The 19,653-nt window shown below is 49.2% G+C and overlaps 5 protein-coding genes across 8 annotated transcripts; 3 read left to right on the top strand and 2 right to left on the bottom strand.

The window, feature by feature from the left end:
• Window positions 1-97: 97 nt before the first annotated feature.
• On the top strand, window positions 98-2,434 carry FVEG_02785 (tubulin gamma chain). Of its 2 annotated transcripts, XM_018890259.1 has the most exons (7): window positions 98-162; window positions 224-264; window positions 420-586; window positions 640-822; window positions 875-1,168; window positions 1,267-1,731; window positions 1,790-2,434. In XM_018890259.1, the coding sequence occupies exons 1-7, from the start codon at window positions 155-157 to the stop codon at window positions 2,018-2,020; spliced, it is 1,389 nt and encodes a 462-aa protein (XP_018746543.1). In that variant the 5' UTR covers window positions 98-154; the 3' UTR covers window positions 2,021-2,434. The 2 variants fall into 2 exon arrangements, with proteins under 2 accessions (XP_018746543.1, XP_018746544.1); XM_018890260.1 differs by lacking the exons at window positions 98-162; window positions 224-264 and having other exon boundaries at window positions 322-586.
• Window positions 2,435-2,907: 473 nt separating this feature from the next.
• On the top strand, window positions 2,908-3,156 carry FVEG_02786 (hypothetical protein; the record flags this gene model as incomplete). The annotated part of the gene is made up of 1 exon (XM_018890261.1): window positions 2,908-3,156. The coding sequence occupies one exon, from the start codon at window positions 2,908-2,910 to the stop codon at window positions 3,154-3,156; it is 249 nt and encodes an 82-aa protein (XP_018746545.1).
• Window positions 3,157-3,271: 115 nt separating this feature from the next.
• Window positions 3,272-3,577, top strand: FVEG_15128 (hypothetical protein; the record flags this gene model as incomplete). Its single annotated transcript, XM_018904233.1, has 1 exon — window positions 3,272-3,577. The coding sequence occupies one exon, from the start codon at window positions 3,272-3,274 to the stop codon at window positions 3,575-3,577; it is 306 nt and encodes a 101-aa protein (XP_018746546.1).
• A 2,983-nt stretch (window positions 3,578-6,560) lies between these two features.
• On the bottom strand, window positions 6,561-6,821 carry FVEG_02787 (hypothetical protein; the record flags this gene model as incomplete). Its single annotated transcript, XM_018890262.1, has 1 exon — window positions 6,561-6,821. The coding sequence occupies one exon, from the start codon at window positions 6,819-6,821 to the stop codon at window positions 6,561-6,563; it is 261 nt and encodes an 86-aa protein (XP_018746547.1).
• Window positions 6,822-11,821: 5,000 nt separating this feature from the next.
• FVEG_15129 (hypothetical protein) lies at window positions 11,822-13,262 on the bottom strand. Of its 3 annotated transcripts, XM_018904236.1 has the most exons (3): window positions 12,957-13,262; window positions 12,124-12,895; window positions 11,822-12,039 (listed from the first exon to the last, which is right to left on the bottom strand). In XM_018904236.1, exon 2 carries the CDS (start codon window positions 12,651-12,653, stop codon window positions 12,318-12,320), a length of 336 nt encoding a protein of 111 aa, XP_018746550.1. In that variant the 5' UTR covers window positions 12,654-12,895; window positions 12,957-13,262; the 3' UTR covers window positions 11,822-12,039; window positions 12,124-12,317. The 3 variants fall into 3 exon arrangements, with proteins under 3 accessions (XP_018746550.1, XP_018746548.1, XP_018746549.1); XM_018904234.1 differs by having other exon boundaries at window positions 11,822-12,895; window positions 12,953-13,262; XM_018904235.1 differs by having other exon boundaries at window positions 11,822-12,895.
• Window positions 13,263-19,653: the final 6,391 nt, after the last annotated feature.

Genomic DNA, 19,653 nt, shown 5'->3' with positions numbered 1-19,653 from the left:
GGTAGGGCCCGTAGGGGAGCTGCTGCCCTGGAGGCAGAGAAGCTCAGGGCAGGTACGAAAGTGCGGCACGCGTCGCGTCAGTTTCCCCAAGATGGTGCCCAGAGGGAAAAAAAGAATTGGCTCTAAAACAACAACTTTTCAGCCTCTAAACGACATGCCAAGGTAAGTTCAATCCTCCCGGCCGATGACGACCTGATTCAGGTACTCATATATCAATTCTCAGGGAAATCATTACGATCCAGGCCGGGCAGTGCGGCAACAGCAGTTAGTTATAACCCATCCCCCCGCCGCCATACAGACCAGACCATTCATTATCTGCTTCCTCGATATGCCCGCATCTATGCCTCCATCTTGCGGCTTTCTCTTGCGGCCATGCGCATACAGATAAATCGAACTTTGCTGATTCTATTCGTGCACAGTTGGAAGCCAGTTTTGGCAACAGCTCTGCCAGGAACACGGCATCAGCCAAGATGGAAACCTAGAAGACTTTGCGACTGAAGGCGGTGACCGAAAAGATGTCTTTTACTACCAGAGCGACGATACGAGATACATACCCCGAGCCATCCTAATTGATCTGGAACCGAGGGTGCGTCTTGGACCATGATAACAAGGTGACCAAGTGCTAAGCAGCCTCTGTAGGTCATCAACGGTATCCAGACTGGACCTTACAGAAATATTTATAACCCCGAGAACTTTTACGTGGGCAAAGATGGCGTTGGTGCCGCCAACAACTGGGGTGATGGTTACCAGAGTGGTGAGGCGGTGTACGAGGACATCATGGAGATGATTGATCGAGAGGCAGATGGCAGTGACTCTCTTGAGGTGAGCCTTGCTTGGCCGGCTAGAACCTGCTTACTGACACTTCATACTCCAGGGCTTCATGATGTTGCACTCAATTGCCGGCGGTACGGGATCAGGTCTTGGATCTTTCCTCCTCGAGAGGCTTAACGATCGGTTTCCCAAGAAGATCATCCAAACGTACTCGGTCTTCCCGGACACAACAAACGCGGGTGACGTTGTTGTTCATCCTTATAACAGTATCCTATCTATGCGAAGATTAACGCAAAATGCCGACTCTGTTGTCGTTTTGGATAATGGTGCTTTGTCACACATTGCTGCCGATAGGTTGCATGTCCAGGAGCCATCCTTTCAACAAACAAACCAGCTGGTGAGTGCTATAGCCTCGATCTTGCCAGTTGTGCACGCAGCAAGAGCACGAGTGTGAGGAGATGTGTGAGATGAAGTAAGGGCACTGACAATTATCAGGTTGCTACTGTCATGTCTGCCAGTACAACAACGCTTCGATACCCCGGTTACATGCACAATGATCTTGTCAGCATCCTAGCCTCCCTCATCCCAACTCCCAGATGTCATTTCCTCATGACTGCCTACACGCCATTCACCGGTGACCAAGTCGAGCAAGCCAAGACAGTTCGCAAAACAACAGTGTTGGATGTGATGAGACGTCTACTACAGCCCAAGAACCGCATGGTGTCTACTGTTCCCGGCAAGAAAAGTTGCTACATCTCCATTCTTAATGTTATTCAGGGTGAGGTTGATCCGACGGATGTTCACAAGAGTCTGCTTCGTATCCGGGAACGACGGCTGGCCACGTTCATTCCATGGGGGCCTGCAAGCATTCAAGTTGCCCTGACAAAGAGAAGTCCATACATCCCCATGAGCCACCGTGTAAGCGGTCTTATGCTCGCCAACCACACAAGTATTGCGACGGTATGCAAGACCTCCAGTTTACTTACTCCATTCGACACAGTGGCTCACATAATTACAGCTCTTCAAGAGAATTCTAAGGCAGTACGATGGCATGCGTAAGCGTAATGCCTTTATGGAAGGATACAAGAAGACAGCACCGTTTTCCGAGAACCTCAACGAGTTTGATGAGGCACGGCAGGTTGTTGCAGACTTGATTGGCGAATACGAAGCTGCTGAAGACGCAGATTACCTCAACCCAGACGCAGGAGAGAAGCCCACATCTGCAGAGACGGATCGACGAGTAGCGTGAGGGAGGGAGGAGTTGAGGATGAGTTGATCATGATCGTGTCTGAGGTAGTGGGAGTTTGAAACGTCACGATGGGTAGTGGATGTTGGATGTCGATATTTGCTTTACAGTCACTATGCACTGCATCAATGACATTGCAGTTGGGGCGTTTTGGGTGCCAGCCTCGGTTTTGGTTCGGGTTTAGATACTTGCTTGGCTTGGTGAATCCATCGATTGACTACCTAGCTGAGTGCCTTGGTTTATTAAGGTTGATATGTCGCGTGCTCCTTGGGTCCCGAGTCAGGCTAACCAAGGAATTGACTTGGTAGCTGAAGCAGCGACAGCATCACCTTGGTCGTGATCCTTGTAGTCTCCTCACCTCCCGGGGATATCGAGTGGGCGTCGATCCGCGATCTGTCTTAGCGTGGCTAGCGTGAGTCGTTGAGTACTGTATGTACAGTAATATGTATGTACCTCTGAGATATGCAGAATCTGTCAGAAACATCGTGGAACATGTAACGTCAAAGATGATGTTTCGATGTGGAGAATAGGCCGGAGCATTTTGCGCGGTGATGTTTTTGTGACGTCAGTGATTCACTGACGTCAGAATTGGAAATGGCATCGTGATGAGCTTGTGCGTGCGTTTGCTTGGAGGGAAAGAGTGTAATTATGGAGAAGGTGAATGAGAATGAATAGGTATTAAAGGACCGTTGAGAGAAGCTTCGTCAGTTCAATATCACAATCTCCAACTCTAACTCAACTCAACCACATCACAAGACTTGTTCGTCACAACCTCAACTACCATTGAATCCAGTAAGTCACATATCATTTCAAAAATATTGAATTGTATCAGGATTAAATACTAACAACCATTCTCAGGAACTCTCTCTCTCTCTCTCTCTTTCATCAATATGACACAATCCAAGGACCAGAAGATTGCCGAGACCCAGGCCAACCTCCCTCTCCCCGAACAGCCCCCTAAGGCTTCCGATTGGCAATCGGCTGATGCTCGCACCGTCAACGTCGGCGCTGGCAAGCAGGAGGGCCCTATTGGCACCGACTCTGCCGCTCAGTCTGGTCTCCGTGAGCCCGCTACCAAGGGCGAGGAGGTGGACCTGAGCAACGTTGGTCGTGAAGGTGTTGAGAAGCGTCAGCAATAAGTCTTCTCTTTATCTCTCTTGTACAATATGAAAAGGAATGGGAGTGGAATGGGAGGAAGAATAAGAGAGGAGGTTAATGATACCTACGAATAATCAATGAAATGGACCGCGGGCAATGAATGTTTCGCTGCTTGATGCATCAGTTTTCGTTTTCGTTTCCGTTTCTGTGGCTGTTTCTCTCTACGGTTTTGACAGCAAAAAAGCGAGTGGCTTTGTACAGATTTTTGGGGCCTTGGCCTACTCGGTCGCCATGCGGCGTTTGAGTATTCTCTCTCATTGCTGTCTTGATAAGTTGTTCTGTGTCGAGTACAGTTGCTATTCGCTGTTTCAGTACAAGCATTTAAATACTCAGTCTATTGCAGTACGACAAAGTCCTGGCTTGTTAGTACCAATTGGCTTTTACTGGCACTGCAGCCTCTAACTTGAACCTTGAGGAGGCTATGTTTTGTTGATACTCACTTATTCTGCAGCTTGAGGCCACTTTATGTACTGTCATGACACTGTGATATATGCAAAGACATACATGCGACACGTCGTATATTTACTTTGTACAACTCGGCCCACCGTTGTTTAGTGTTTACACTCACTGTAACTTAGAATTTACTTGGGAGTCCGTAAAACCTACTCTTGCTTCCTCGGCCGAGATGTTATATTTTGTACCGCATGCTGTTTCTGGTGATTAATGCATTGTATGGCATCATGAACAAACTATGCATGGACCTGTCATGAGTTTCCATGGCTTGTTGGCCGCCACAGCATGTTTGCCCAAAACTTATGGAGGATCTAGCGTAGGTAGGTATGCAACTGTAACTGTAACTGTAACTTCAAAAGTCCGTTAGTTCCTTGGTCAGTTGGTTACCCTACGCTTAAACAAGCAGCTGAATCTCGCTCCTCGCCATGTTTTTATGTATGCTGGCTATGTTGCTTTATCTAGGAACAGCGTCCATCCAAATCTCACAATGACATGCCGTCAATAAAGACAGCTTCTGTACCAAATCACAGGAGGCTAGTGAGATACAGGACGGAGAAAGCTACATGTCAAAAATGCCCGTATTTGCCTCGAGTTCCCGGGATGGGGATGGGTACCCTAGACACCCGTCCTCAACCACCGAGCGCCAACCTCATGATGAAACCGAAACCTCAATAAGGTCACACGTAGCTAATGCACCGCAGGGACAAACAGACCCATAGACAAACAACGATCTTATCACATAACCTACGCACGTAGTCTCCAGAAGCCTTCTCCAAAACAACCACCAACCATCGGCCAACTCTGTCATGTCATATCATATTATGAAGAATGCCAACCAACAAAAACCCCAGAAACAACTATAGTATCATCTCAAAGGACCGAGATCTCACATGCCGCGCGGGACGAGAAAACAAAAGTCTACCCACCCAGGTAACAAGGAATAGCCAAGGAGAGAAAGGGTCACATTCCCATTATGAAGTCGTCACCATCGCCATCATAATAATAAGCAAGATTAGGTTTTCCCAACCACATCACAATTGTGCATGTACAAAAAAGTAAAAATAAAAAATTACCGGATCAAAGCGGCAGAGACAAAAAGCAACCAGCGAGTCTACTTGTGATATGATCTGATGTTGAAATACATGAACAGCAAATGCACAACGCCCTCGAGAGGACTTGGTTCGTGCATCTTGAAATGTTGAAACTAGAATGATTCAACTGAGCCAATCTGAGTACTAACAACTTAGACTAGTTAGTACGTCGTTAGCTACCTCAGCTCAGTTATAGTAAGAAGAGTATAGAGTCCAAATGACATCCCAATCTGGCATGAGATTTTGATGCTCTGCAATAGTCGGCATTGCTTTGTCTCAAGTAACTAAGTGCCAAGCCAGAGAGACACGGCGGCCAAGGCTTGTAGATGCATGCAGGGTCAATCTGGCGGCTCGTAAACCTTACCTTTTGCACGACAGGAGCATGCTCTCTCTCTCCCTGACTAGGTAGACCTGAATGCTCTGTGCATTGACAGTGGATGTATACGTATGCTGTGCGCATCCATAACGCTGCTCACATCTGCGCTGCTCGGAAGCCCCCCACCGATTCAGTATAGCTGTGCACCGGAGAAGCGGCTGGGGCTCGCCTTAATCTCAGCTTGAACCCACTGGGGCCGAACAATGTCTATTGAGATACCAGAAAGAGGACGTCGCTCGATCTGAGTCTTGGATCAGAGGACCCTGGATCGGTCACGGAGCCGCTGTCTCGAAATTCCTACATCATCTCTTGGCTGATCTAGGGGCCTTCTAGCGCTCTGAATGACTCCGTTTCTCGACAGCGCCATCAGCGGTGAGAGCGAGCGACTGAGGTAGGGAGTGAGGAGTCTGGAGAGAGGGAGAGAAAAACCCTTGCCGTTGAGCCAGTTAGTTGACTGATGCGTGCGGATACTGTACGTGCGGGATCTGAGATGCAGTAATTAGCGTCTCAGCTCAGTCTTGGGCACTAACTGGACGTAATCTAAGGTCCCAAAGATGATTGCGAGTCAACTCACTCTTGAGTTGAAACTAGCCAATCACAGCATCCATCCAGAATGATCGACACAATTACCCGAGGAGAAGTAAATCAAGGGACCAGGGGCTTGATCTTATCAACGCCTTGGCTAGCTCACGAGCCGGAGCATCAATAGTCTCAGGCAAGTCGTTCTCAACAGAGCATCCTGTCGTCCCCATAGATTTGCTAGATGAATTCCATAAGGGTATCCATATCTTTTCCCCAACGCGTGGAACCTCGTCTGGCCACGATGGCAACTTGTCCCAGTTGACCAAGACGCAGACTTCAGTTTCACACCCCCAGGTACAAGCTACAGCATGGCCATGACCTACCTTGACGATTACTCCATTTCCATCCACGTCACACGAGAGACCAACAGGTGATGGATAGACCGCACTCAACACTCGACATGACTAAGTTGGAGTCTAGCAAGTGCATGATCTCGGACCCTTGAGATGTGTTGTCCGATACAAGACCAAGCAAGACCCTCAAAGGGCCCGCTACGCAACTCTTTGACCTTGCGCCAGAAGCTCCACGGTAGTCAACGAGAAGGACGGCCCAGCCCTTGATCTGCGTTACAATTCCGGGGTGCGGAGCCGAAGACGAAGATGATAAAGTCTGTCCTTGACGGGTTGCCAGAATCATGTCATAATAAACTGGAAAGGGATACGCAAAAAGCAAATTTGCCTCGAAATGATGTCCGCATGCCAGAGGGGACTGCCCTGGCGGAAGAAGAAGAAGAAGAAGAAGAAGAAGCAAACATTCAAGGCCACCATATACTTACAATTCCACGCGCTAATGCAGCACTCGTGGGACGATTAGGCCACGAAACGTACGTGGAAAAAGAAAGGCAGCCGTTAAAGCATACAGATATCACCCAACGGAAACGCAGCTAGAAAATTAAACCATAGACATGGATGAACCGTGATGGAGACTGCACGGGAACAAGATGCGTCATGATATGGTGTGGTGATGTTTTCGCCAAAAACTTCCTCGTGTCATGATCATGATCATGGATCATGGGGATGGGAAACAAGATACCGAAAATCAAGGACGCTCTAGGTCGGCAGTTCTCCCATTTGTCTGACGCTTCTGGATCAAGCAAATCACTGCTTGGCATTCTTCTCGAAGGTTTTCTGGAACTGCCTATCATGCGTGGCGTTCACTATGATGCTCAGCCTGACTCATGACGATGGTCAGTGTGTTGTCTCGTGAACTGGCACAACTTATGTAACTTGCAGTCAAGGCGTGTGCTTGATCAGGGCCACTTGGTAATTGCCATTTTTCACAGATGTGATTGTGATGGTGACAGTATAACTCCAAGCCCAACTTCAGATTGTGCCGGAATTGGGGGGACTGTTCGCAGAAAGACTGTTTCTTCCATGGACCGATGGACACGTCGATGATATTTCCTAGTCTGTCCTTGACCTGGAAAGGCCAGCATCGAAGTGAATCGACATGTTGAAGTCGAGTGAAGGAGAATCAAGGGGAGTGCCTTGGTAGGTAGTTAGTAGGGTTGCCACCCAGCTTCCAGTCCAGCCAGGGTGGCACCCCGCCATGATATTGGGGGAGATGAGATAACGATAACGATACGATGCGATGCGATTAGATGAGCCGAGATGCGATGACATTCTTGGGAGTCAAAAGCCCGGCAAAGTCTTTGCTGCATGAGGAAGTTTCTGGACAGAAAGCTGAGAGAGAGAGAGAGAGAGAGAGAGAGAGAGAGAGAGAGAGAAAAGGGCTTGATTCAGTTGCACCCTCCCACCAATTGGTCTTTGCCATGTCGTATGCATTGTCTTTCCCTATCTATATTGTTTGCATCATACTTGTCAACGTCAATCATCCGGCACTGGTTGTGAGTAATTCGCAGCTTGATTGATGACTGGTCAATTTTATCGCATCTCATCCCTCCGAAGGAAAGTTTCCTAGAGCCGATGCATAAGCCTTTCTGTATATCGTATGATTAATTGACCCATCACGCCAGCTCAGCTAACATAATTGGTCCCAAGTTTGCTTTGAGAGAGTCTGTGAAAGAAGCAAAGAAGCCTCAGCCGGCTGAAAATAAGCTATCGGTTAAGTCTGGCTTCTAGCCAGGGTCGGCAAGGCTGAGACGACGGATCGGTGCCAGTGCCAGTGCCAGAAGAAGGAGAACCAAACTTCGCGTGCCAGACACCCTAGCAAAGATGATGCCCTATTAGCTTGAGAACATTCCTTTGGACTGACCAGATAATAAACAGTTCCAGAGGTTGAGAGTTCTGGAGCGGAATACTACCCGAAACCATTGACGCCAATACGTACTCCACAATTCAAGAATCAGCAACGAGAAGACTCCGTAAAACTGTCCATAGCGTGAATACCTTTGGTGGCGTACGCTTAGAGCTCGGTTAGAAGCTGCCTCCCAGCGCCGTTGATTCGTAAAACTCAAAGCCCAAGGCCAGAACGTGGCGGTCGCTTGGTAGATTCTTCCTCACGGTCAATTTCTACACGGATGCAAATAACGTTCTGACCGCTAGCCTTGTCGCGAGCGATTACGATCCAACGAGGCTGACCAACCGTCAAAGCGGTCCGGGGCTAGAATGAGTTGGGCAGTCCGTGCAAGTGCCCGATAGTGGCTTTCTACAAAATCAGGCCACTCTTCAATGCCAAGGTTAGCAGAAAGCACCACACGAATACCCGTGCGTACGTATGTACATATGTACTGTGAAAACGTTGCTGGGTGGTGTGGCTTGAAGGCCGCATCTTCAATCTTGCACCCTTCCTTCAATGATAGTGCAAGCATGCTGTACACTTGCACAAGCACTATTAGCCCACAACTTTGAATAAAGGAGGGCCGAGAACTGCCAGTCAAGCCAGCGGTTGCCAAAGTGGTGATTTGATGGACTGTTCTTGGCCAAGACTACATTGGCATTCATCCAAAGTTGACATTGAGTAATGGTAGCCAATAACTTCCTTGCCAATTCTGACAAAGACCACAAGGACCTTACTTGGTACATCACAACCCTCGGCGCTTGTCGTACGCAAGCGGTAAAGCGCAAACGATACAAACTTGTAGAACTGACTGGTGGGTTAAAGTGTTATATGCAATACCGGCCGGTAGTATGCGCTGGTTCCCTTTTTACCTGGACAGGAAGCTTGGTAGGTTCCAAGGGTCTTGCTGCATGTTTGACATGCTGAGCTAATGAAGTTCTGCGATCGACGTATCCATGCGCGGGCCCAGGATCTCAGATTTTTCAGAAATCTCTTGTGTCTCCCTGCAGCCTGACGCAGTTCCTATCCTGATGCATATATCGGATCTAACTCATGGAGCATGAAAAGTCTGGAAGTGTCACTCCTATCGTGGACTTCGCCTGTTGGAGTAGGCCTCGGAACACCACCGACGGTCCTTGGTCTTGCCCTCACCGAAAAGGGGTGTATGGAAGCACTGAAAGCGGTGTGGTGCTCCCGGGACGGGCAGGATCTCACTAGCGCACGGCGCCCTGGGATCAGACGATCGTACTGTCGAATCCGCCCCACAGCAAGCCAGATCCCAGGGTTCCCGCCATTCCGTCCTGGTGTTGATGCTCGATAGATCCCTGTCCTTGTTTCTCCTGACTGAGCTGCTCAATGGGAATCCATTCCTTTGGAATGATTGCACGATATATTGTGTCAGATGCTTCGCCGCTGGTCTTCAGCCTAAACACGAATACATGAGTATTGCGCCTTCTTCATGATCATGGTATCTGATATGGTGGTGACATGCACAAATCCCTCGCGAGTGGCAAGCAGCTCACAAAGTCCGTTTAGTATATCTGACTGCTCAATATGATGACCAACTAGCGACCTTGACCGAGCGGGAGCCTGGCGTTTGGAGGAGCCACGGGCAACTCCCAAACCCTCACCGATCGCTTCGGGCGCAACCCACCCCTGTCAACTCACAAAACAGAGTAGGACTTGGCGTAGCATTGGAATCCGTCACCAGCACTGTGGTGGACGGCTCCATCTGCATCTCCGTGTGCGCCTCGGCAATGTTTCGAGGTCAAGGACTCAAGGTGTAGGCAGACCCAGAAAAGGAATCGATCTGGGGGCCTCTTTGTGGAAGCACGGCCACGTCATTGTACCGTGATCCGATCGGCTGGCGTTGGTTGAATGTGCCGTGGGGACGGTCTTACTTCCCCTAAAATCTTGCTCTGCTTATGAGGACCGAACATCCAATCAACGATCATTGTCAGTCCGCCCGAGGGTCGCAAAGGTGTTGACGGTACTCTGTAGTCGCCATCGTGAGATGCTTGGTTTCGAGAATATCACCATGTTTCGTTGTCGGCAGTTGACAAGGCGTCGCATGTGAGGCTACTGTTTCCCGGCATCTGATTAGAGCTAATTAGCTTTACATAGCACATATGATTAAATGGCGGAGGCCTCATGCCTGATTGTGTCAAAAAACGCTTATTCAGAAGAGGGTGTGATTGCCTGTTCAATTTGACACGGCATCTCAGATTGAGTCTGGGGTTTGCGACGCATCATGCACGATGTGAAAGTACTGCCAAATGACTCGCCATATCACATTGCTCATGCTGCGCTTATCAGCATCTCCAGAAATACTGTAAGAAAGGTGACAAGCATGTCTGCAAATCAGCTCTCGAGAAGGGGCTGGTGATGAGCTGAGTTTTGTCAATCAACGTTATTCGTTGCTTTTTTGAGTGCTGTGCATCATCGAGACCGTTGGAATCGAGAGGCTGCAGCGCACGCTTAGGTACTCCGTATGTTGGGACGGGCGCGGTTGGCCAAAGAATATTGAGTGGTAGGGATGTGCCGTTAACCAACCACTTATCATATCAGATCTGTTTTGCGTTAATTATGAACGGGTGAATGAGACCTTGCCAACGCCCGTCACATTGGTCCGGCTAGGGTCATTTGGGTTAAGTTGACTCCACGAGATGTACCTCAGAATACCTGTTTGTGGTTAAACTCTCGGCGAATATTATACGATATCTGTGCCGCGAAAGCACCCCGGGGTTTTGGCTAGTCTTGAGACCTGTCAGAACAACCATGGGAAAGCAAGGGAGGGGGGAGGCTCACCGCCGACATGTGTTTGAGTTTGTTGCTCAGCAGTATGAATCCTTAATGCATAAGGTTCCTTTAGGAAAAGATGTCCTGTTGCACTGTTAGTTTTGTCAATTAGGAGAACTTAGAGAGTGACTTTCATACGAACTTTCTCTGGGCCCATGTATAGAGTCGATTTGCGAAGATCGAAGGGAGGCCAGTCGATGGCCAGGGGCCCCTGGCGGAGGGCTGGAAGCCGGGGATTAAAACTTTCAGGCTCCTGTACTGTACTGTATGTATGTATGTACATATACATAGAGAGCAGCGGCGCTTGCATGAGATCCATCGGGGATGATTTACCAAAGTGACACTTTAGGTACCCATGCCGGCAACCACTCTGTCACTTCCGATAGCTCGCGCTGATGATCAACATCGGTTGGGCTGGCGCAGGTTTGAGGCCAGCCGAAGTCGGATTGAACATCAACATTCAAGTTTCAACATGGCAGCGAGATGACTCTGCCTACGTACGAAGTAGTTCAAAATGATACTGAGTGCCTATCATTTCACTGCTGACGACGATTTGTAGTTAAAGAGGGGTTTCGCCTTTGACTAGATGTCTCATGTGGTAAGGATTTAAGAATATTGAAAGCTGATTCTCAAACGAGGTTTATGACGAATTGAATACCTTGGTCAACAACGAGGACGAGAAGGGCCGGGAGGGTCAATCAAGAGCCAGTCGCTAGCCATTATCGTTGCACCACAACAGCGCGCGCTTTGATCCTGTCTCGTACATGTGTAGAGTTGACAGAACGCGGGCCGGCCATGAGGTGGTTCCCATGGTAGAATGTTTGGTTACCTAGTTGAAGTGAGGTACTACTAACCTAGGTTAACCTGCTGTCATTATAATTTGGCATCCATGACACGAACTGCCCAGTAAAGAAAGGACAAGGAAGCCCTAGCGGGAGATTGCCCCATTTTTCCTGTAATGGAAGTTCAACTGGGTGCCTGACTAGGTAGGTAGGTAGGAGGGCTGGAAGGATCCAACAGAACAGAATTCCATACCTAAGGTACCTACGGAACCTACCAACAGCGAGCAAGCAAGACCCTGTGGTGCTATTAAGAATGACACAACGTTCATCGTTATGTGAAGTTGGAACCTTCATAATCAAAGTCTTTTTCTTTTAGACGATACCAGCGCGATTGACAGACACTTTGCAGATCCCATTCGGTAGATTTCATTATAAACTTTGACCAACTGCCGACAGAGTTTGGTTCCTGGGCCTCGTATCTACGACCTATGCGAACTCCAAAAACTCGGGGTGGAAAGCAACGATTAGCCCTGGAAGGAATGCCTGTCAAACGGATGTGAATCAGAGATTGCATCAATGCCAGGAGCCGATGCGTAGATCTATATTTCCTGGAAGGTATGTACGTACATAGGTATGTATGTTATGTATGTGGACCATCTCCATCTCCAATCACGCGCGTAAATTCTTATTGCGGCCAACGAGGCAAATTGCCCGAGCTTCGAGCAGTGTAATCTCTTCACAATCTGCTTCTCCAGCGTGATATCATGTAAAACCAGCCAGTTCAGTCAGTAAATACCTACCTACCTAGTCTAGTCGAGCTTCTATCTGAGATCATGAACTTTTGCATCGTGAACGAGCTTGGCATCTCCAAGCCGTCTCATTCGGCCCCCGGGCCCGCACTCGGATACGGCGATGGTCATTGTCAGGTCTCCATGTCTCCATTTCGTAGGTATATAACGAAAGCACGTACGGATACAGTACTGTTTGTACCTACTGGAGTACAAGTATGTAAGTATGTAAAGTCTCCTCCTATAGTGCAAGCATTTTACCTGCACAAGCGGAATGTTGCCAGTTAGTGGGATTCGAGAGGCAGCTCGCCCGCCGCCCTGCATTTGCGGTCCACCACGTGTACTGCCAGTGGAGAGAGCCGTCCGCATTCAGTCATGGTAGCCTTTGGATGGACTAACCTGTTTACCTTTTTGTACATAAGTTTGTAAGTTTGTTAGCTTCAAGTCACACGTTTCTGAGGCCCCCGGCTGCCCAGCTACCGTTAAGCTGCCAGATCCACCTGCAAGGAGGTCATTGGTTACCAGTCATCAGATAAACCTAACCACCCGGAAAGCAACAAGAAAAAAAACCCCGAAGATGGATGAGATGAGACCTCAAAAGGCAAAGGGGTCTAATGTACATAAGTATGTATGTACGTAGTACTCTGTACAGATTGCGCAGTACATACATACCGTACAGATACAGCACCTGGATGCCAGGGCAGGAAACGGGCAGTGACTGATGCAACATCGTGAGAAACTTGCTCACCACCGGGGCCCATAGTCTGCTCCAGTTCAACCGTTCGATCTGGCGACTTTGTTTTCTTTGGGTGGTGCTAGCTCTGCGGGACAAAGTGCCCGCGATGGTTGGCGCAACGTCATAATAAAACTCAGGAGGATGAAGGATGCAGGATAGCATCGGCCGATAGGATACCTCGGGGTATACGGAGTAGCGGATCGAGATACCTGGATCTTGCAGTGTGTCCCCTCCCCCCCTTCTAAAGAAATCGACAATTTAATATTAGCATCCGTATGTACGTAGACCGAGCTGAGACGGGCGCATCTGATCTGGTGTAGTGTGCGGAAACGCGCCCGCAATCCTTTGTTTCAGTCTAGTAGATAGATAGATGGTACCTACGTACCGTCCGGCGTGCGGGAGGCCCAGCTACTCCCACCGACCGGGACTATGCAGTATTGTCTGGGGGAAGGAACAGCAGCTACTACACGCTGCAAGCCTCGAAAGGGTTGTTCTTATCGTCGAGTACTGTACTTTTGAAGTGAATGAAACCAAAGTCCAGTCGGTGACTGCTCACGATTCACAAACATGTGAGAATCCATAAGTGTCTGATGAGCTGGCTGTGTAACAGCAAAGCTGATGTATTTCAACCTGATCAGCCGCGCACCCCCATCCTCAAGAACCTCGCCTGTTGCCTCTTTATCAGATGCAATGAATGCAACAACAATGGTTGTTTTGTAAAACTGCATGGTCGTGTGCAGGCGGCGAGCCTGTGGGCGTCAATTCGGGGGAGGCTGGATGGCTACATTAGTGCTCAAGGATTAAGCTTGCCTTGATGAACTACCGCGTAATAATTACTGTACTGTAGTCCCACAGGATGATCGACATCAGACCACCTTGCAAGCCTTCGCTGCAGTAGACGAGTTCTAGGCTTCTAGTTTCTCTAGCCTGCCACGGTGTGAGATCTACCTGTGCCGGCCCACAGAGCCCAATCCGATTCTCAATGTCCAGCGTGTGGTGGCTTGTCCAAGGAAGGCTTAGTAGCAACTCAAAGACACGCAATTGAGGCTGATGGTGGGCGAAAACGGGCTGCCAGTGGCTCGAATTGGTCTCTACCTCCAACCGTGCACGACGCCGCATCGTGGGGATCTCATGATCGCTTCCACATGAATGCCTGGCCTACTAGGAATTATGTAGATATTCCTTCGGCGCAGGGGATAGCCACAATGTTCGAGATCTAGCCCCTGACGACATTGGCTACCGCCCTGCGTCGCACAGTCACAGTTACAGCTCAGCACATACAGTACAGCGCAGCTTCTTCACGCAGGCCGGGGCCTAGGATGCCTCTAGCCAGTAACAATCGACTTACCGCACCATTGGCTGACCACCCAGAATCGACCATCTCGGCACATTTGAATCGACGATTTGTCTCTAGCGTTAGATCCCGGCCGTTGGAACTTTCTCCTCCCTCTGCTCTAACGCCACGAGCTCGAAGCGAAGGAGGGCGGCGTAACTGCGTTTGGTTGGTGTTTTTGGACGGATCAATATCGGCATTGCAACTTGTGGTAAGAACAGATTTGCCGGAAATATCTATGTACCCGCGATATTTTACTCGATATAAATAAAGTAAGTCTGATATACATACAGAGTATGGCCCATGATGATCTGTAAGAAACGAGGGTGTCTACATTGCTGGAACAGAAGAAACATAATGAAATTGTGCTTTTGCCGATTGTAAAATGTGGGAGTAGGACAAGCCGGGCCCAGCGAAGCATGCATGCATGACCCTGACCCTGAGCACCCTATTCTAGGTAGTCCATGTCTGCTATTCCCGAACTTGACACCCCTGACTCGACATGCAGCTAGGGGCCAGCGATTCGCTGAGTGTTTCTGGCATTGAAGAATTTGCTCTGTACCTCATGCCGAGGTATTATGTGAAAGTCAGTTTGTGCATACTGAGGCTCTTCAAGGGCATAATGGAAGGTCAAGTATCACATGAAGGGCAAGCTCGGCTGTCTGAGGTGCCTCTCACTACATCGGGGCAGAACGAACAGTGGTCTAGTCTCCACCGAAAATAGGAACCCTTGGGCCACGAGACGGCCGTTAATGACAGTTCTGTAGCAGAGCGGACAGCATGACGGAAGCACAAGCCCATGTCCTGTCGTCTTATTGGGTGGCACCACCCTAGATCGAAAGTGCCTGAGCCCCCATGTGCATATTACTGCTCTTGTGACGGTGATGGGCAAAATATTGGCCGTTTTAAACAAGTGTAACACCATAAACAAGCCGAGTAATTCTCGTATTTGACATCGAACCCGTGCGGCTAGTATACAAGGCACAACGAGGATACGGATCCGATGTTCGCCAAGCAGTCACCATGCTGACATAGGTACTATCAGATATAGGGACAAATTGCTATCCATTGTCTTTGAACATGGAAGCCAGGTGGTACAGCTACAATTCCCAGACGATCGAATAGATCCACTAACAGGCAAATTCTTGTATATTGGCGGGGATATAGACAGCACTGTATTGGACGTAGCAGCAAATACATCATGACCCCTGTAACAGGTCGGATCGGATCGCAATATGGATGGCAAGAAACGTATGACACGGGAACCGTGATGGAATGTGCCGCCAGATGATTTCGAGAAGGCTTCGGGCTCTAGGGGTGGGTACGCAAAAGAGCAAGGAGGAGATAAAAGATGAAGACTCATCCTGCAGGAAACCCAGCATCTCGAGGCTTGGATCGTGCTCTTTTGATCTTAGTGGGTAGATTTAGTGTTCAAGGTCAATCAAGCTAGGCCAGATTGGATAGATTAGGAGCTGACTGCCGCCGCTCGGAGAATGGAAGCAATTGGGGCTTCCATCGGTTCGGTAAATAAGTGGACTGCTCCAGTTTTCGGCAGGGCCTTTTCCTCCTCCAGCGGGCAGCCCTGTGATTTGGGCGCCTTGGGTACAGTACAGTTCGTAGTTACACCGTTGGATTGAATTCCACCTCAGTGGTGGAGAGGAACAAAGCTAGATTGACCAGAAACATTCCATTTCCGTTTCCCCGTTGAACATTAGTAGGTATACGCTGTGCTAGCCAGGCATAGGCAGTCTCTTTACTGACCGAATTTGATTGCTTGCCAGTAGTACTCTGTACGTGACATCCATGGCAGAGTTTTCCGGTGAGTAACATTAATACGGCATCCCTGAGCAGGCTCGGCTAGAAACGCGTTTCCTGATGGCACAAGCACAGGACGTACAGTACGTTAGTATGTGCTGGTGCTGCATTGGCAGAATTCTCCGAGTCGTGCTAGTCTCATCGTTGAGCAACGTAAAGCCGTAGCACCGCAGTAGTCAACAGGCGAGCTGCCAGATATCTAACGTCATCATATGTAGCTAACAATAGTAGACGATCCGGAGAGCAAGTTTGTTAGAAAGTCGGTTAGGTGTATCGGAAACAACTCAATGCCAAAGTACTTGAGCTCATATTCGAGATACGTTCTTCACCATACCTTATGTATATAGAACGGGAGCATTCAATGGAGTTGCATGCATCTGATAGCCCATAAAAGTCACCGCCTTCTCGGCATCTGGGCAAGATCGTTTGTGACAAGGCTCCACCATTAATACATACATACTACTCACTTGGATAAATCAGGTCGCGCGACATGTCCGTTTTTGGCCAGGTCCCGGGGGAATATAGATGTTCCTAAGAACGTGTTTACAATTCTCGACAATGGGAACCCCCAATTTGGAGAAATGGCGGAGTGACGAATAACAAGACAAGGCCCTCTTCTGGCTCGCTAAGCTCATGTCAAGACAAGACAGACATTCAGCGGCACAGCCGATGCAGTCCCAAGCGATTGGAATCAGCATCGTGAATGATATCTCTCTCAAGGGAGGATACGTACTCACCATCTTTGGCGGTAACTAGCAGGGAGACCCATGTCGTAGGAGCATCATCTGCCATCCTAGCTATGCATAGAGGTAAATTCGCGTGTCTCCATGGAACAGGACCCTGGCGGAGGAGATTAAGCAATTCATCGACGTCAGGAAAAGGCCAGTGCTTTGTAAACAAACCCTTCGAGACTTCTGAAGAACTACTGTACGGCAGTGCCATGTTGTTCTAGGTTCTTTTGATATGCGACATTGGTCTCACCTCTACCACATCAATGGCACGAGCCCGTGCAGATCATGATTTTGTCTGGGTCTTTGTGATTGCAAGGTCACATCTGAGGGTCGTAGCCAAGATGGTAGAGAAACGAGGCTCATCACCAGGCAAATGAAGCATCAAACCGAGCTTTGACATGCGTCGAAGCCCAAAGCTTCACAGGAACAAGAACTTGAGGGCGCACGCGCCTTTCCTATTTTGTATGCTGTTCTGGAAGGACACTGAGAATGGGTCGGCGGAGATTACATGAGAATGCGCGATGAACCACCAGGATGATACTGGGGTGAGAATGGATCGGGCAACCGGGATACAACGATATGATGTACAGTGATGCACAACACACTTGTTATACCGTGTTGCGCTAGTATCTCTTATGTCTTCCGCAGCATTTGTTTTGAGGGGCAGGCTAGTGATACGGTCTTCTGCTTGACCTGGAAGTTTCATGATCTGAGGCGGGTAAGCCATGTGCCCCTTATTCGCAAGATCGATGAATGCCATCACCAGGGCTTTCAGCAGTGGGAGAGAATTGAAGTTGGTATTACACGATAGACTTACTCCGTACTTTGACTTGATATGGCGTGGCACAGCCTGGCATTCGTCTGCACCTATATGCATAGGACATGCCATTACTGAGGGTTATATCCTACACTTGTCCAGTTTATCGACCAAAAGCCATCTACGATCAACCATCGGATGAAACACGACGGACTGTCGTTGGGTGATACGTATTGGATGGCCTAATGGAAGCATCTTCCATTACGTTACTCAGTACGTCGTATGTTAGTACTGATGAAGCGCAAGCATATAATCTACGCATTCATCTCATCTCATCTTGGCTTGTCAGCAGAGTGGAGTGGCGACATGCCCACCACACGTTCATCATGGCGGCGCACTAATCGAGGGCGTGTCTGATCTTGAGAGATTAGGTCTGCAGGCCATCTCTGCTCTGCTCTGCTCCCTGGGTATATGCATCCGCCAGAGCGGCGCCCAGTCGACAACTTCGCGTGGTGGCGGATGGACCATCCCTGCGGAGCCGCGGGGGCCATTCGGATTGGGTTTCTCTCACAAGGGACTACCTGCGAGGTACACGTGCTGGGCTCAGATCCATTGCAGTCTGGATGCTCGACAAAGAAGTTTCTTCCGTGTAAGTTCGACGGGTTCCAAATGAGACCTCCTGCTTAGGTAGCCAGGTGAGCATAAGATGATGACGGCCTGGTCCTTACCCACTGACGTACCTGGCTGCGGTGCCGCCCGTACAAATGGAGCACCCAATCCGAGTACCTAAGTATGTATCCACATGGGAAGCGGCCCATCTCGCGCATCATTCATTGTCCAACAGTCATCAGTTCGTCGTTGCTCTCAGGGCTCGATGAAGCGGCTTGGCATCAATGCTTTTACCACAGTCCGTCCTCGTTGCTAAAACCACTATAAGCATCCCATCGTTCCTGGATACTAAATGCGGTTTGTAATGCCACTCAGCTTGCCTATCGTACCTCAGCGTCATCGTCACCTTGAGCCTCGGGTTATCTCGTTCTACCTCCCATATGTCAATCTCGCACATCTTCCATCTGAGCCGTCATTTGTAATGTTTCTCACTCTTTGCCCCTATTTCTCTCAATCTAGCGCTGCACTGCTAGCTCCCACGCCCTTAGCGCATTGTGGCAGGGGATGGGGGATAATGCAACTGTATAACAGCGGGCAGGGGACCTGTGCTGAATAGAAATGTGATGTGTCGATGGGAGGCAAGTTTCCAGCAGTCAGGGAATGCTAAGTTTCAACAATAACACTTACTGCAAACCACTCTTGCTGCAAGGCCTCCCACCTCGGGATATTCTTTTGTTTTCCTTTCTCTCATAGAAACAGCAGTGCCGGTTCATAATTTCCCAGCAGTGACTCACTGGCTGGATTCGCCCTCGCTGTTGATTCATCTCGATACGACACTGGAAAAAAAGACCCGAATAAAGATGGTTTTTTGCCCAGGTGGGAGCTTCACAAAAAATCACAAGTACACATCTGAGTGGCATTGAGTGGTGTGGTCCGGGGGTGTCTCCCTGTATTGTTTGTGGACTACGGATCCCAAAACCAGACCGCTGCTGACCCCAGGAGCAAGGGTCCCCGGAAGTCGTACCATTTTGCAGAACTTGAGATTGGAGATCTCCAAAGCCTGGACGCTACGCACCGGGCTATCATCATGCCCCAGCAATTGGTGCAAGGCCTGGGCCAGTGTTTGAATCGACGGCAATAGTGAAAAGTACACAGTGTCTCGCCCTTTTCTTCGACTCTCACCTTTTGCTCTAGAGCCTCGACAACGGCGACAGCGGCGCAGTGATGGCTGATGAATACGGAATCCTAAAGAATGCATACTGGTGGTGAACATAGCATGTAAAGAGATGCAAGTTCCCCGAGATCTTGGGCTAATATAGATGAGATACCACAACCAGCCCTAGGGCAACATGGCCTTCTCTTTGCCCTTGTCTGCTTCATCGGTCACT

This window comes from Fusarium verticillioides, chromosome 5 (assembly GCF_000149555.1).
Source record: "Fusarium verticillioides 7600 chromosome 5, whole genome shotgun sequence".
NCBI lineage: Eukaryota > Fungi > Ascomycota > Sordariomycetes > Hypocreales > Nectriaceae > Fusarium > Fusarium verticillioides.
This window is presented reverse-complemented; position numbering and strand designations above follow the sequence as displayed.

Coding starts and splice junctions, on each gene's coding strand:
- FVEG_02785 (XM_018890259.1), top strand. Junction 587..639: donor TAATTGATCTGGAACCGAGG/GTGCGTCTTGGA, acceptor CAGCCTCTGTAG/GTCATCAACGGTATCCAGAC. Junction 823..874: donor ATGGCAGTGACTCTCTTGAG/GTGAGCCTTGCT, acceptor TTCATACTCCAG/GGCTTCATGATGTTGCACTC.
- FVEG_15129 (XM_018904234.1), bottom strand. CDS start 12,653: ATGCGGACGGCTCTCTCCACTGGCAGTACACGTGGTGGACCGCAAATG.